This window comes from Mustela putorius, unplaced genomic scaffold, assembly GCF_011764305.1.
Source record: "Mustela putorius furo isolate JIRA1106 unplaced genomic scaffold, ASM1176430v1.1 tig00004039_pilon_pilon_pilon, whole genome shotgun sequence".
Lineage (NCBI taxonomy): Eukaryota > Metazoa > Chordata > Mammalia > Carnivora > Mustelidae > Mustela > Mustela putorius.
The window spans coordinates 2,297,052-2,313,438 of NW_025422174.1; the positions used below are offsets into that span (position 1 = coordinate 2,297,052).

The 16,387-nt window shown below is 60.0% G+C and overlaps 1 protein-coding gene across 3 annotated transcripts in view; it reads right to left on the reverse strand.

The window, feature by feature from the left end:
- Positions 1–799: 799 nt before the first annotated feature.
- IL21R (interleukin 21 receptor) overlaps positions 800–16,387 on the reverse strand; it is a 33,898-nt gene continuing 18,310 nt past the window's right edge. The window contains exons 2-9 of one of the 3 annotated variants that reach the window (XM_045072552.1): positions 14,790–14,860; positions 12,051–12,153; positions 9,493–9,692; positions 6,673–6,818; positions 5,571–5,748; positions 5,183–5,282; positions 3,903–3,987; positions 800–2,250 (exon numbers count right to left, since the gene is read on the reverse strand). In XM_045072552.1, coding sequence (XP_044928487.1) covers positions 1,480–2,250; positions 3,903–3,987; positions 5,183–5,282; positions 5,571–5,748; positions 6,673–6,818; positions 9,493–9,692; positions 12,051–12,153; positions 14,790–14,844 — 1,638 coding nt within the window. In that variant the 5' untranslated portion in view covers positions 14,845–14,860 and the 3' untranslated portion in view covers positions 800–1,479. Of the gene's footprint in view, positions 2,251–3,902; positions 3,988–5,182; positions 5,283–5,570; positions 5,752–6,672; positions 6,819–9,492; positions 9,693–12,050; positions 12,154–14,789; positions 14,861–16,387 lie in introns of all 3 variants that reach the window. The other 2 variants (XM_045072551.1, XM_045072553.1) reach the window with 2 other exon arrangements.

Sequence of the window (16,387 nt, forward strand, 5' to 3'; positions counted from 1 at the left end):
TGAGGCTTTGTGCAGGACTGACTTGCACCACCTGGGAGCTCAGACTCCGCCAAGAGGAGAGAAAAACCAGAGCTTTCTCATCCAGCTGGGCCTCCGACAGGGCCGGACAGCTCCAGGCCGGCGTGGGAGGGTCCCTGGGGCTCGGAGAGCCGGGCCCGGCTGAATCAGACTCTCGGCCTCCCTAACCCTGCTTGGTGGCCTCGAACAAGATGTCTCTAAAGGTGATGGCCCCGACTGGGAAAACAACCCCCCGTGGTCTTGTCTGCTGTGTTGGGCTTTGTTTTGGTTTTGGAAAACCCGAGCTGCAAGCCGTCTGGGGCACTGAGGGCGGGTCAGGCGCCTTCAAACACCACCAGATTCTCTGAATTTCTCAATTCACAACTGAAGGGGCCGTCTCAGAAATCAACAAGACCTTGACTTGCCTGATCCCCAGGGGTGAGCAGATAAGATCGCCCTGCAGATTCCTGCCTGCCCCTCCCCTGCCATGAGCACCAAATGAGGTCTCCCCTCCCCCCCACACCCCGCCTTCCCCCCCCCGCCGGCCTGCCTGCGTACCCCAGAACCCAGCACGTGTACCTGTGCCCGATAAATATTACTAGGGAGCACAGGGGAAATAACTAAGTGGCTCCTTTGCAGAAGCCAGCAAAGGAGATCGTGGCTGGTGGGGGATGTTTCTAAGGGACAGGCTGACTTGAAGCCTGGAACACCCCCACACACACACCCCCACCCACCCCGGCCCCACATGCCAGAGCTGTGGCTGCTTTCTCGCCCCCGCCCACCGCCTGCACGAGCCTTGGTCTGGGCCCCCGAAGAAGGAAACTGAATTTATTGACGGTCTGCTTGGCCCTAGCCTGTACAGTGGGTGACCTCACCAATTTCTCCCCAAAGTGGGTCATGCTCCCCGTGCCCCCCCACACCCCGCCTTGTCCAGACAGGAAACTCTAGCCCAGAGAGGGTAAGGGGCTTGCCCAAGGTGGTACAGCCCAGGGGCATCACAGCTGGGATTCAGACCTCGGTCCACAGGCCCCCACAAACCTTCACACACTCAGGGTCACTGTCGGCTCACTCCATCCCCTTCCTCTAAGTGAAAAGGACCCCTGGGGACTTCTCACGGCTCCTGGAGGCAGGACCTGCCTGGCGGGGACTAATGCCAGCGGGCCCCTCGGATGTCGCTGAACCAGCCTCTCAGCGCATGACCCGGGGGCCTCCCCATGTTGGGAACAGTCCGCGGCTGTCATGGCATGCACACGGTCCCAGACGCACATGCGTCTCCTCTCTGCGCCCACGGGCGTGTGTGCGGCTCACGCACAGGGACACACCGTGTGCTCTGGGATCACACAGGCACACCAGGTGTCGACCGGGCTCAGGGGCCTCATCTGGGGGCATAAAGGTCGCAGGCCCCTTCGCCCCACGGCCCAAGTGAGCACAGCTCTGACTCCAGGCGGAATGACTTGGCCAGCTCCAGACTGCGGATCCACCTCACTGGCTGGCCTGGGGCCCGGATCCCTCGGGTGGAGGGGCCATGACCACCCACTGGCGGAGGTAGCTCCGGGGGGGCCCTTCGTCCCTGGGGCTGGTGAAGTCACACTCCACAGGGCTGCCACAGTCAGAGCCCGCGAAGCCGCTGTCGAAAGTGTCCATGTCCAGGCCGGCGGTAGGCGAGCCTGCTTCGCTGTCCGATGCCTCTCGGGGGGGCCCGCCACTCCACGGTGGCCCTGGGGTCCAGCCCGCCTCCTCATCAAGGGGCAGCTTTAGCCTGTCCAGGAGGCTGCCCATAGGCCCTCCTGGCCCGGCAAGGCCACCTGCCGAGACGCAGCCACAGGAGAGAACTGTAGTCCCAGGGTCCAGGAGCGGGTCCTCGGCGCCTGAACCAGGCTCCAGGCTTGCGTCCAAGTTCAGGGCCGGGTATCCGTCATCCCCACAAGTGCAGGACCAGGCACACGGGCCCTCCATGTCTGCTACGGTCACGGTGTTAATGGACACTAGCACACCATATGGTCGGTCCCTCTCCTGGCTGTAAGCCGAGCTACCCACGCCGCCCATAGGGGAGGGGGCTGGGCCCCAGGAGCCTGGCCCAGGCACCCCGTCAGCGTCCACCAGGTGGGGGGGCTCTGGCAGCTGCGTGGACTGCGGCCCCTTGGTGCTGCTCTGCGGCGGGCCATGGTTGTACATCGCCAGGGACGAAAGCACCTCGGGGCTCCGGGGCCCCAGCTCCAGGCTGGAGGCAGAGAAGGGGGCGCCCACCCATTTCTGTAAAGAGAGAGAAGAGGGAGACAGTCATACAGGACAGGGGCAAGGCGGGTACGGACAGACAGACATAGAGACAAGATAGCAGAGAAAGCAGACAGAGACACGGGAGGATACACAGGACACCAGGGGTCAGAGCCACGGTGTGCCCCTATCCAGGGACGCTCCGCACTGCTGTCCCTGCCTTCCTGGGCCTCAGTTTCCCCACCTGCAGGAGGGAGCCACTGCCCTTAGCAGCCTGCCAGACAACCAGTGCTCAGCGGCCTGGGGTCTGCATAGGGCCTGGGGGGCAGAGGCCAAGACTGCTGAGTTGTATGGACAATGCAGACAGGAGTGACAGAAGCCGATGCTTGTAGGAAACAAGCATTCTCCTGTCGGTGTCCCCGCTGGAGTGGACACTCGGCCAGGGCAGAAGCCTCGATTCTTCTGGTGCCAGCTGTATCCCCAGAGGTTCACACAGTGCCTCACATACAGTCGGTGCCCAATAAAGGTGTATTAACTAAATGAACACGCAGGGGGAATCAGTGACAAGCCACTTGGAAAGGCCTCTGTATGCCCCTTGGGTAAGGGATGTGGGTGACGTCGGACCGAGGCAGCACCCCGCCCCAAGCTTTGAGCACGAGCCCCGCCCCCGCCCTCGCTGGCCTGGGGTCCCACACATGACACAGGGTCCCCACCCGAGTGATGGTAAAAACCCCCGAGAACCTGAGTCCCCCAGTTGTGAGCCTGCTGCCTCCGAAACCTCAGGACCCGGGGGAGGCCCCCCATCTGCCAGGAACGCCCTCTCTGTCCCCCCCCCACACACAGCTGTGCGAGGAGGAGGGATGCGTTCGCACCTCTGGAGCTCCCAGCCTGGGGCCTGGCACACAGGTGCAGCCCAGGTGAGTCAACACCAAACAGGTGCGTCCTCTGGGCTTCAGGGAAGGTGCAGAGGAAGGAGGAAGGTCTCCTCCCCGCGAGGCTGGGGGTTCGAGCTGCTCCCCTGCTTCACGAGAGCCGCTTCCCTGCGCAGAGCCTCGGTCTCCCCAGGGGTGCCCTATGGACCACGGAGCGCCCCCCACCCCCGCCCCACGCCCCCGGGGGCCGCGATCAAGATAGAAGGAGCTCAGAGCAGCAGCAGGCAGACAGCAGGAGCTCAGCCAACGCTCTGGTCCAGGTTTCCCGACATCCAGGCTCCGCTGGAGGGGGTGCCCCCCCCCCCGCCAGTCACCACATCCTCTCTGCGGTCTGCCCGCCCCCGTGGGGGGGAGTTGAGCGGTAAATGGGCACAGACAACCATGGGCGCCGGCGGGCGAAGGGTGGTTGGGGCCTGGTGGGGGGGAAGGGGGTTGGGGGGCTGGTGTGCTCTGCGGGTGGGGCCGCGCCTTTCCCGGAACCGCTCTCCGTCTCAAGGACCTCTGACGAAGGAGCCAGAGGCCAGTTTGCGACTCAAGGAACCTGGCCGGCCCCCCCCCCCCAGCCTGGCCCAGGGTTTGGGACAGACAGGCTGCCTGATCTGTGTCTGTTCTCCGACCAGTTCTGCCCCACCCGAACTATTTCCTGCGCTTTGCCACCGCAGAGCCCGGAGCCTGGTTGGCAGGTGGGGGGTTCCTGGGGCGCCGGCGGAGGTGAAGAGGTTGGGGTGGGGGGCGTGCCACGGGCTGGAGGGCACTCACCTTGAAGTCTCCACTGTGGCCCACATAGAGGGGCTGGAAGAACTTCTGCGGGTTGGGCACATGCCCCCACACCTTCTTCCACAGCCTGGGAGGAACAGAGCCCAGGTGAGCCCTCACCATCCCCCAGAGGGTCGCCCGGCCTCACTCTTTGTCCTGCAGGAGATGGAGCCCCTCCCAAAGCGCACCCACGCACCCCCTTCAGCCCCTCTTGCCCCCAGGCCTCAATTTCCACATCCGTAAAATGGGGGCAGCGAGTCTGGCGAAGGTGCCTAGAGTTTAAGAGTTCGGCTGCCGGGGCGCCTGGGTGGCTCAGTGGGTTAAAGCCGCTGCCTTCGGCTCAGGTCATGATCCCAGGGTCCTGGGATGGAGCCCCTCATTGGGCTCTCTGCTTGGCAGGGAGCCTGCTTCCTCCTCTCTCTCTCTGCCTGCCTCTCTGCCTGCTGTGATCTCTGTCTGTCAAATAAATGAATAAAAATATTAAAAAAAAAAAAAAAGAGTTCGGCTGCCTAACCCGAGCCTGTTCGAGCCGGGCAAATGCTGCCCCTCACCCCTCCTCTACCACCAGGGATAAGCAAAGGGCCGGTTCACAGGGGTGCGGGGAGCACTCGGAGGGTGTCCACACAGTGACCCAGCACCCAGCACCCAAACAGCGCTCCCTCCCCCTCCAGCTTCACTGCCTCGGTCTCCGGCAAAGCCTCTGGGTACAGATGCACCCATGGAGCTGGATGTGCAGATTCCCACCCCCCCGGGGGGTTCAGTAAACCCTGACGCGCCCCCCCCCCCCCCCCGCTTCCACCAGCAGTTCTCCTGAAGACCGAACCCAACACCTACACGGATCAGAGGAGAAGTGAAAGCTCTGCCTGGAGCAGAAGAAAGGAAGCAGATGGTCACATCCAGTCTTCACCCCCACCTGGTCCACCTGGTGGCCCGGCGCACTCCCCCCCACCCCGCCCCGGGGGGACTCAAAGCATAAACGCCACCGACAAGGTCACGGCCTGGGTCCCTGTCAGAGCGCAGGGCCACTGCCTCCACTTCAGAGCAGGGCGGCTTTGGGCAAGTCCATTGCCAGCTCGGTGCTTCCTTGCTTGCTCATTTGTCCACGGGGGGAAGCATCCAAGGGCCCGCGGCGGGTGTGGAGAGGTGGGCGCACTGCCCCGTGCCCAGGAAACAGGCGCTTGTTCATATCACCATCCCCGTCACGGCCACGGTCGCGATGACAGCTTGTGGCCCAGGCCTCCCCCGTGCCCCTCCCGCCGCCCCCTCGCCTCCCGGAACCTCACCTCCAAGGCAGGTGGACCTTCAGGCCTAAGAAGACGAGGATGGGGAGTATGACGACCAGGAGGAGGTAGAGCAAGGAAGGGTGCCTGCCTCCCTTGATCTCTGCGAAGGAAGCAGACCCAGGGTAAAGGGGGAACGCACGTCTCCCAGAGGCCCCGTGGGGCGGCTGTGGCGGGCAACAGGTCTGGGCTGGTGTGGAGGGCACAGGAGGGCCGCGGGCGCCGGCGAGTGAGGTGGTCTGGGATCCTCCTCCCCGCCCCCACCCCCGCACCCCAGGCCAGCGACTCCGTCTCTCTGGGCCTCCGTGTTCCCATCTGCAGAAGGGAGAGAAGAATCCCCACCCCAGGCAGCAATGGGGACACCGAAGGCCCCGCGAGGAGCTACACCTACCTTCCGGCGGCGTGTGAAAGGTGACGGGGTCACTCCACTCGCTCCAGGTCCCCTGGAAGGAGGAGCCGGGCTGGGGCCCCGCGCGCACCTGCAGCTCATAGCTTGCGTCGCTCAGGAACTCCGAGGGATGGAGAGAGACGCTTCTCGAGTCCACCGAGATCAGCTTGATCCTTGGACGCTGCTGATGCAGGGAGAGGAGGCACCGATCAGGCTCACCGAGGCCAGCCCCGGCCTCCAGCAGAAGCCCCCTTTACCCACTGCCACGAAAGGGGCTGAGTGTCTCCAGCAAAGTCCCCGCTCCTGCCACAAGACCAGGCTCAGCTTGACCTTGACCTGGTCTCTCTCTGACCAACAGATCTCCCCTCCTGGTCCTGGCAGGGGGCCCTCCCTGCGAGGACCAGGACGGGCCCAGCAGTAGCAATGGCCTGTTTGCTGGGAATCTCTAACCAGCAGCGTTCCAGACAGTGGTCCCTTTCGGAATTGTTCCGCAGCCGGACTTCTCCAGAGGGGGCATTTCTGGAAGCTTTTGACCACAGGCATCTCAGCAACAGATAACCTCTGGAAGCCTTCCCCGGCGGACATTCCAAACAACCGCCTGTACGAAATTCTTCAACGGGGTCTGCTCTGAAGGACTGGATCATTCTAGAAGGCTTCAGCCTTGACTGTTCCGAAGAGCGGGCCCTTTGGGAACTCTCCGGTGCTCTAAACGAGGGTCGTTCTAGAAGCCTGCACCTTGGAAACAACGGTCTAACCCTGGACTCCCTTGGTGATGGAAGCTTCATCCTCAGCCAGGCGGGAAGGCTCCAGAAGGCCCCATCTCTGGAACGTCCTCTGCTGTGAGGTACTCGACTCCAGGAGGAAACCCGACCCAGGAACCAGGGGCAGGAAGGACAGAACTTTGAGTGGCCTCCCACCCCCGGGAGAAATGAGGGGAGGCAGCACGGAGTGGGAGGGCCTCGGGGGTGGTCGGTTGCAGTCTTGGCTGTGAGTCAGCCGCTCCCCCGGCTCTCGGATCCCCCTCCCGACCCGCAGTGTCCCACCCCACCGTGTTCTCCACGCGGTGCCCACCGTGTCCCCCGCCCCTGGTCTCTGGGAGCCTCACCGGGGCCCAGGGTCTTCCTCGCTTCCTGTATCTCAGCTCGTACTGTAGCTTGCCCTTCAGCGCGTAGGAATCGTAGCTGGAGCCCCAGGAGATGTTATAATGTCCCGAGAAGGTCACGGTCACGTTGAAAGGCGGGGACGGCTTGACTTGGAGGGAAAAGCCGGAAAGAGAAGAAAGGGGTGAGCTCGGGTCACGGCCGAGAAGGATGTAGTGGCAGGAAGTGGCCGGTCGCCGGACCCCGTGTTGGTGGTGGGGTCGGCAGGATCCGTACCCCGCCCTGTGACTCTGGGCGAGGCAGCCCCGGGCTCCGGGCCTCAGTCTGTGCGTCGGAGAAATGAGAAGTTCAGGCCACACTGGAGTTGCCGCCGCAGGGGCAGGAGTGTAACGGAAGCGGGCGAAGCCGGTTTGGGGTCTGAGGACATGGAAGGGAGATGCCCCACGCAGGCCGGGCAGGACTGCAGACCAGGGTGGCCAAAGAGCAGCCTGGAACCCCAGATGGGGGGAAGCTCTCTCCAACATTCGAGCTCACTACTGGTCCAGGTGCCCGGGGGGCTCAGCCGGTGGAGCGTCTGCCTTTGGTTCAGGTCATGATCCCGGGGTCCTGGGATCGAGCCCCCTGCCCAGCTCTCTGCTCAGCGGGGCGTCTGCTTTTCTCCTGCCCCTCCCCTCCCCCCTCCCCCTGCACCACTGGTGCCCTCTCTCTCACTCGTTCTCGGGCATGCACACGCTCTTTCTCAAATAAATAGAAAATCTTAAAAAGAAAAAAAAAATAGCTCCTAATCCAAAAACTTGCTAAGGAACGTGTGCGGTTCAGAGGCACCGGTTCTGCGTTTCTGTTCTACACGATGATGTCATTTTCTTGCAGCAGCTTCCCAGAGAAGCCAGACTCTGATGAGCATTCATGCTAATGAGCTGCATTCATATTCATTGATGCTGATGAAAAAGGCAAGCGCTACTGAGCTCCTGCAGGACTGTGTGCAGGACCAGTCTGACCCCCTTCGGTGGCCCTGAGCTCCGAGACTTCTGGAAAGGGAGAGCCCAGCGGAGGCCTGAGTCACAACACCACACCCTCCCGGGTGCCTCGCGGGCCAAGGTCAAAGCCAGGCCGCCGGTTTCGCTCTACCCCAAATTCATTTCATGATCGTGATCAGGATACAACATGTTATATGCTTTCGTTTCTTCTCTTTTAAAAGGGTACCAGCTCCCCATTCATGGGGTCACAGTTCTCGGGGACCAAACTCAGTAGCAGAAGGAGGTCGCTTCGGGGAGAGCCACAGGCTCCTGTCCTCCAGCTCCTGCCTTCTCTTCTTTTAACACCTTTTTTTTTTTTTTTTTTTTTTTGCCAGCATCTAACATTTTCTGCATTTCCCCGTGTGATCTTGTTCACCACTGGCACCTTTTCTGCGGTCTGAGCTGCTTGGGGCTGAGGTTTTGTTCTCCCGAGTCCACACTGCGCCCACGGCCCCCCAGCTCCCTGGACAGAGCAGGCGTATTAAATCCACCAATGAACCCTTCAGGGTTGCAAAAAAGGAATTCCTAAAGCCTCTTGCTTCTCTGCCGGAGTTGGGCGAAGGTGCCCATTCCCAGGACCCCACTGAGGGCTTTTCTCTTTGAGCCACGAATCTGTTTGGACTCATTCTTAAACCCTCTTCTGTCTTCCCCGGGGCCGGGGCTGGGCCGTGTGGACTGACTCGGGGAGGGAGTCGGGGGTTTGCAGAGCCCATTGCCAGGAGGAGGAAGGGGCCGGAGTGGGTGGGGAGCCAAAAGCCGCTTCCTTCTCACATCCGGGCACAGGGAGGCCTCAGACCCTGCCAGGGAGGGCAGGTGGGAAGGTGCGAGGGAACCGTGACCCGGAGCCCCTGCAAGACAAAGCAGCTCCTCCTCTGCCCCGCACACACTCTGCTCAGGAGAGGAAGGGGTGGGGCGCTACCTGCCCGGCGGGGCAGGAGGGTGGCCCTGCTCCATGGGATTGCCACGCCTGGGTCCAGCGGCCAAGAGAGCTTGTGTGCGCGTGCGTGCGTCCGCATCGGCACCTGTCTGACACAGCGTGAGCGCTCCCTGCCCAAGCTGTCCAAGCCACTGGCTGCTGGTAAGACATCGGTGCCTCTGAAGGGTATTTACAGGTGTGTGTGTGTGTGTGTGCACGTGCATGAGTCTGGGTCTGCGTGAAGCTTTGCTCACACCCATCTGTGTGCAAAGTGGTGCGAACCTGGACCCCCAGAGTGTGAATGGCGGACGCCCTCTTATCTTCTTGCCCACCACTCGGAATCTGGGGACAACCTCCCACGCCGCAGGAGCTAAGCCTCCCGGAGGGCAGGCCTCTCTTCACGGTCTGCTTGCATGCCTCTGGGCATGAGCCTCTCACCCCCTGCTTTGGGAGCTGCCTCCTGGGCCCTTCCCTGCCCTGCCCTGGTCCTGGACCCAGCCAGGCTGCCCCCCTTCCTCCAGGCTGGAGGGAAAGTCTGGGCCTCAGTGGAGCAAATAAACAGGAGAAGTCTCAGGGAAGTTCTTCTCCTGGGTCATGGCCTCCCCTGCTTTGCCTCAAAATGGGGGCAGAAGACCGCCAGTCTACAGTGAGCCAGTCCGGGGTCACGGATGGGCAAGTCCTGGGCCCTGGTCCAGCTCTGTGGCCGGCCTCTGCTGCCTCTCCTTGGTTAAAGGCCCAAACCTAGGTATGAACCCATCACACCTCAGTCGAGCTTCTACCGAACACACTCTCAGGAGAAATGAGCACCTAGGACAGGTCCGTTTTGACGCGGGGGCGAGGGGCTCAGCACCGGCCTGGGCTCCCCTCTGCTCCAAGGTCCCGGGGATACTCACTGCTCTCAGCCAGGAGGAAGCTGCCGCACTCCTGGGAGTAACTTCCGGACGGGTCTGTGACATTGACACTGAAAATGTCGTCGGCCATGAAGTGAAACACATCCATATGGCACGTGTACTTGGCATGCGTGGCGTTGTGGGCGGAGCGGAGGAGGCTGCAGGAGGTGACCTCGTCCTCCAGGTCTCCATATGGGTCTTGCCTTCAAGGAGAGAGCACCCAGTCATGCCTGGAGGCCGGCGGGGCTCCCTGCACGCAGCCAGAAGCTCGGGGCTGGGGGGATTTGAGGTGAGGCTGCGGCGGGGTGGGGGGGTGGTCACGGTCCACCAACAATTTCCCAGGGAAGGTGTTCCCTCCCCCGAAGCATTCCTGACGGGTTGTGTCTGGGCTCGGCTTGTGTGCCTCCAAGGAACCGGGAACTCACCACCTTACATAGGGCAGCGACTCTCAACTTTGGAATTCTCAGCTAGGCCACTCTTGCCTAGCCTGAGCCTCAGTCTGCCCCTGTCAATCCCATCAGCTGGGTCCCGGTCCTACAGGAAGGATGCTAACACCTCAGGTGCCCTCTGGCCTCCTTCCCTCCCCAGGGAGTACCGGGGCTGAAGGCCAAGGTAAAAGCCAGATGAACCTCATCCTCGCTCTGGCTGAAAAGGGAGTCTGTTGGTATGGGGTTGGGAGCACTGCTCTGGCCCCTTTACTCCCACGAGGCATTAAGTGATGGGTTTTGAAGTATGTCTAAGAGTTCAGCAGCTATTTATTTCCCTACAAACACCTTCAGGTTGTGAACACGACTACCCTTCAAGGCCAATACAGATGTGTAGACTCTGTTTTCTGCTAAATATCTGTTAGAAGAGAAGCTTCTGCTCAATCAGTACAATTTTGCACGGAAGCTGGGGGGGGGGGGGCTTTAAAAACTCCCCATCGCTTCCATGCCTAAAAAACCCTCCAGTGACTTCTCAACACCCATGCAGGGCAATCTGGCCTCGACCTCCCTCTCACCTTCTTAGCTTGTTATTCTCCCTCACGATGATGCAGTCGCCTCTGGCCCCAATGACTTCCTCACTATTCCTCAAACTCACCCACTCTTCTCCACCTCAGGGCCTTTGCACGGCCAATGCCCTCTGCCTGGAATGCTCCATCTCCAGCTCACTGGCTGCCTCCTTCCCATCCAGAGAGGCCTCTCCTGATCCCCTGCTCCCCTGTCACTCCCTCTGGACCCCTTGGACCCGGTTCCTGTTCTTTGTAGCACTCATGTCATCAAAAAAGCATCCTGATGGCTGCTTGTGTCTGTCTTATCGTCTGTCTCCCCAGGCACTCCCCTCTGCAGAACTTCTGGGACCTCCTTGGTCGTGGGCTCTGCTGAGCTCCCAGTGCCTGCAAGGTTCCGCAGGAGGTCCATAAATGTGTTCTGGAGGAAAGCCAGCTTCTCTTAATCCCAGCAGCTTAGGAACAAAGATTCTCTCCTTGAACAAGCCCTGCTCGGGCTCCTCTGAGCACTCTCCTCGACGAGGCCCTGACCTTTGGGCTTCTGTGTCATCTCTTCTGTCCTCCACCACCTTCCCCAGGTGACGTGTGACCAGCCTGGGCTGCCATCTGCCATCAGCAAGAACCCAGCAAGAACCCCTCCCCCCTGACGTGTCCTCTTGGTAATTTTCCATGCACTGGCCCCACCCTGCTCCTTGACTCTCAATCCCCCCTTTTCCTTGTATTTGGGGTTGACCCCAATCTCTCCTCCCCCTGCAAAGTCCCACCAGGGTCCCTGCGTCTCCGGCCGGGGACCGGAGTCAAGCTTCCCCTCACCGTTCTTTAACACCTGTGAGCGAACAGGGGTCCGTGGACTTTGGAATCAGGCTTGTCTGAATCCCAGCTCCACCACTCCGTGGCTGTGTGACCTGGGGCGAGTTGCATAACCTCTCTGAACCCCAGTGTCCTCATTGGTAAAACAGTAATAACTGTGAGGATGGGAAGCGACCATTTGTTCATAGGAAGCTCACGGCAGGGCATCGGGGATGTACCAAGCGCTCATAAAAGTCGCGTGGGAGTCTGGTTGGTCCTCGGGTCTCAAATCCCGTTAGGGCTGGGGGTGCCTGGGTGGCTCAGCCGGCTGAGCGGCCGACTCTCAGTCTCAGCTCAGGTCATGGTCTTGGGGTCGTTGGATCAAGCCCCGTGTTGGGCTCCGTGCTTAGCTCAGAGTTGGCTTGGGGTTCTCCCCGTCTGCCCCTCTCTAAAATGAATAAAAAAATCCTTAAAAAAAAAAAAAAGCCCACTTTTAGGGCTGGGTAGGCAAGAGAGTATGGCCTTTGGCGGTGGACGGAGCTCCGGACGGGAGCTGTGAGCCCGGCACAGCCGTCCGCAAGGGGGACCGGGCAGCTCCCCACCCACGAACCGTCTTTCCTGGGGCAAAACCAAATGCTGTTGGGGAACTTGCTGAGCGAGCCCTCAGGAAGCGGACCTATTGTGTCGATTGCTGAACTATCCGTGGGACCCATAGTAGGTCCCCCTTGGTCTATGGTCCCCAGCAGTCCTGCTTCACCCCGGCCCCCCAGCGGCTACCACTTACCAGGTGAGGGTGAGCACACCGGCGGGGAGGGTCCTGGTCTCCAGGGTGCAGGTGACTGTCTGTAAGTAGTCCGTGTAGCACACGAGGTCTAGGCAGCCCCAGGCTGGAAGATTAGGGGGGAGAGAGGCTGCGATGGAGCAGGTGTGGTGGGCGGCTGGCCGGAGTCTGCACGATGCCTCACCCCTTCACCTCTTCAAGGGCTGGAGGACGAGTGGACGCATGGGTCCCCAGGGCCGGGATCAACACGGCAACCCACGAGGCCACTAGGATGTGGGTTTGGGGAACGGGGTCCCTGCCACCTGACTCCCGGGGTTCAGGGCTGGCTATGCAGACAGATCGCTCCGAATGTCAAACGTGGCGAACTAAGCCGGTCCCCACCTCTCACCCCCCTCCCTCCCCTCCACCCCATTTTGCCCAAATGTGCTTATTAGCCTCCTGCCCAAACCACCACCGTCCCAGCCAAGTGACCCGGGCACTGCACACCCAGGGGGTCCCCCCGGGAGACTCTGTGCCCCCCCCACCCCCAACGTTAATCGCTCCCCTTGGTTCTAAAAATACAGATGCAACCATTCTCTAAATTTGCAACAAAATAAATGTAACAACCTGGAACTTGGTTTTGTCCTGTAAGATCGAGTACCAACGTGATTTCTCCCCCCGCTCCCCCTCCAACTCTTTACCAGAAATGTGTTCCCCTTTTTACGTGGGTTCATTCTTAGTGGCTTTGTTCTATTTTTCCTTGACTGATGAAGAACCGAGGGGTGGTGGGATGTTTCCTGCCTGGCCCTCACTTTAGGTCAGAAGCCGGATGCAGAGCCAAGAAGACCGTTGCTGGAAGCATCCTTAGCCGGCTGTCCCTGCCACTTTATAGACAAGGACCCAGAGGCTCTGAGATGGGACCACGCCTCCTGCCCGTCTGGGTCTGGGCGGCTGAGACTTGCATCCGGGAAAGAAAAAGCTCATCTGTGCTACCCTTTGCGAGCACAGCAGACATCACTAATCGATCACGGCACTCTCGCAGCAGACATCACTAATCGATCACGGCACTCTCTCCCTAGGGCGACCCTCAGGATCCTCCTCAACACAGGTCTCCCTGCCACCACCACCAAGGGATCGGAGTGGTGGCTCCTCCTGTGCTGGGAGGAGCCTTCCCTAGGCGGGAGCACAGGGCCTGTTGGTGGGCACAGGAGGCCCGTGCAGACACTTGGTGGAGAAAAGAGGCCTGATTTTGGTGGGGCCTAAACCCGGGGCTGTGGGGCCATATGTGGGTAGGTATTCCCCCAGTTTATACCCTGGTTGTTCAAGCTCAGGGTTTTAGAACTTGAGGGAGGAGCTGCCGTACCTAGGTCAAGGGCTTGACAAGGTTGGCCCCAATCTTGAAATGGGACATTGGAGAGGGGATAGCAGCCCCCGAAACCTGGGGACACTAGCACCTTGGAGGGCATGGTGGACATGTAAGTGACCTCCTGCCGGTGTGGAGCACGTGGCTGGCACCGGGCACTCACTCAGTGAAAGCATCAGAGCAAGGCAGCTCAGTCCCCAGGAAGGAGACGAATCTGGGGTTCCAGTTCCACCACTGCCTAGCTGTGTGGCCGTGGGCCTGTCCCTTAACCTCCCTGAGCCTTGGTGTCCTCAAGGGCGACCTGGGTGTCACTGCTGCACAGACCACACAGGGTCATTGGGGGAGCAGACTGAGGTGAAGCCTAGCACCCAGGACACAGCAGAAGTTTGTGCCCACGAGGCATGGCACCGTGGAGGGTGACCCAGGACAGAGTGCTGGTCACTCAGAAGGGGAAAATAAAAGAGCCAGACATCTGTTTCCTGGAGATGCTATTTGAGGCTCTGGGTCTTTCGGTAAAAACCAGAGAGATGCAGATTCAGCAGATCCGCAGCTGAGGGACCCCTGTCTCTAGTCCAACCCCCATTTGAGCTTAGAGGCTCCGTCCTGCCTCCTCTGGGAAAGCCTCCCGGATTTCTTTTTTTCTTTTTTTTTTTTTTTTTTAAAGATTTTTATTTATTTATTTGACATATGGAGATCACAAGTAGGCAGACAGGCAGGCAGAGGGGGGGGGGGGAAGCAGGCTCCCCGCTGAGCAGAGAGCCTGATGCGGGGCTCGATCCCAGGACTCCGGGATCATGGCCTGAGCCGAAGGCAGAGGCTTTAACCCACTGAGCCACCTAGGCGCCCCAAGCCTCCTGGATTTCTAAGCCCACATCTAACTCCTGGCCTTTCCCAGCTCTGGTCTCTAACTTCTCTCTCTCTGACTCCAACACCTTCTGGTCCCCTGGGGGCACCTTTCAAGGTTTGGCTACTTCTGTCTCCACGTCCCTCTCCTCTCCCTGCCGGGGACCACCAGAGCCTGCTGATTCTGTGATTGTCCACAAACATCTGCTAGGAGAGTCATTGCAGGAAGAGAAATTGAGGTCAGACCAAAGGCAGGACTTCCTCCCTCTGAGGGTAGAGGGCCAGCCAAGGCAGAGAGCTGTGGAAATGGAGACTCAAGTGTCTCGTGCCTGCAATGAGATACGAAGACAGCCTGGACCAGACGGCCTGGTCCACGTGGGAGTCACACGAGCCACGGGGCACTCTGGTGGGACGGGTTCTAACTGACGGAGAGCTGGCTAGTCCACCCCAAGTGAACAGAGGCCACATACCCCGGCCTGTAGCTTGTAGCCATGTCCTGGAGGCAACACAGGCCAGCCTGGCCATCCCCACCCGCACACCCTGGGGCAGCTACTCACCACCCTGGAGCAGGAGCAGGAGCAGGAGAAGAGCGGCCGCCGAGCCACAAGGCATGCTGGCTCTCGGGATCCTGGAAGAGACGACAGTGAGCAGGCAGACCCAGGCCTGGGGACTAAGGGATCCCGGAACAGCCTCCCTCTGGTCCTCCCCCTCCCTTGGAAGTCTTGCCTCGGAAAAACAAGAGTTGGAGGAGCCCGTGGATGTTCCCAAAGATTCCTGCCCCTTGGAAGCGGATGACTCACCCCTGGGAACCCCATTTCTCCCACCTTCTTCCTGTCCCCTAACACAGTCCCAAATGAGAGCTGAATTTCAAGAGGGAGGAGCTAGCTGTTCTCCTGCCCCTGGAAGCCTATGGATGGAGCTTTGCGCACGAGATGAAACGAGAGCGTTTACCCATCTGATAAAGAGAGGCAGGGAGGCAGGAGGGGAAGTTGGTTAGAAAGTGGTATTTGACAAGCAGAGACCCGTGTCGTCCTTTCCACAAGACACACGGGCTGACGTTAGCCCCGCTTCTTACTGAATAACAGATCCAAGGTTGGCCCACAAAGAAGACCCCTACTGGATGCCCAGGATGAGCTTAGCCCAATAACCAGGCTCCTTGCTCCGTCACAGAGCCCAGGTTCGCGAGCACACGGGAAAGTATCCGGGGAACCCAGGCCGGTCCCTGTGGAGGTGAGCGTGACTCCCTGATCTGGATGAGAGGCAGGAGAGCCCTCGTTGGAGAACGTCAGGGGTCTACCCAGGAGGAGCAGACGCTGGTGTCTTGGGCAAAGGAGTGACGCCCCCCACCCCCCGCCAGGCTGGCAACACCCACTGCCCCACAGTTCTGTGCCTGCTTGGGGAGGCACCAGCCAGAGGCCAGGGGGCGGGACATCCCCCTGGCCAGGCCCAGAACCCCCACCCAGACTGGCCCCCAGTTGCAGCATCATAATCGGAACTGGAGCCAAGAGGAACGCCCCATGCAGGAATCAAGTTGCAGGCATGGCTTCTTCCAGACATCATCCCTGAGCCCACAAGGGGAAGACCCCCACCCCAGGTTTCCCCAGAACCTACGCTGGCCCCAGTGAGCCCTCCCTCTGAGCTCCCTAGTAAGTCACCCAGCGAAGAGTGGCAAAGCACACCGAGAGATCATCAGCTGTGTTGCTCTGGGCCAGTCACGTCCCCTCTCTGAGCCCTGCAGAGACGCTAAAGCGGCTCCCCAGATTCTTGTGAGAATTCGAAGACGCATTTTGCAGAAAACCCTGGGCATGGCCCTTGACACCTAAACACTCAACATAAGGCTATGACTGACAGACAATTGAAAGCATCAGAAGTAGAGGAGCCCCAGAATGATCTAGCCGAGAGGTCCCTAAATTTCTCACTTTCATAACTTTGGCCATATTCATAGAGTGTGTGTGCAATCATTTGTTTAACATTTTCTATAAATGAGCTCGTTTTAAAAAATCCAACTCCAGCGTCATCCTAAGGAATAATATTTGTAGTTGCATATTTTTCCCCAGTACACCTTGGAACGAATAACATCGCCATTAAAATACAATAATGTTGGAGCAACAGCTTTTTAAATCTGCCCTAGGAACACTGATCTTCCTGGCCAAGC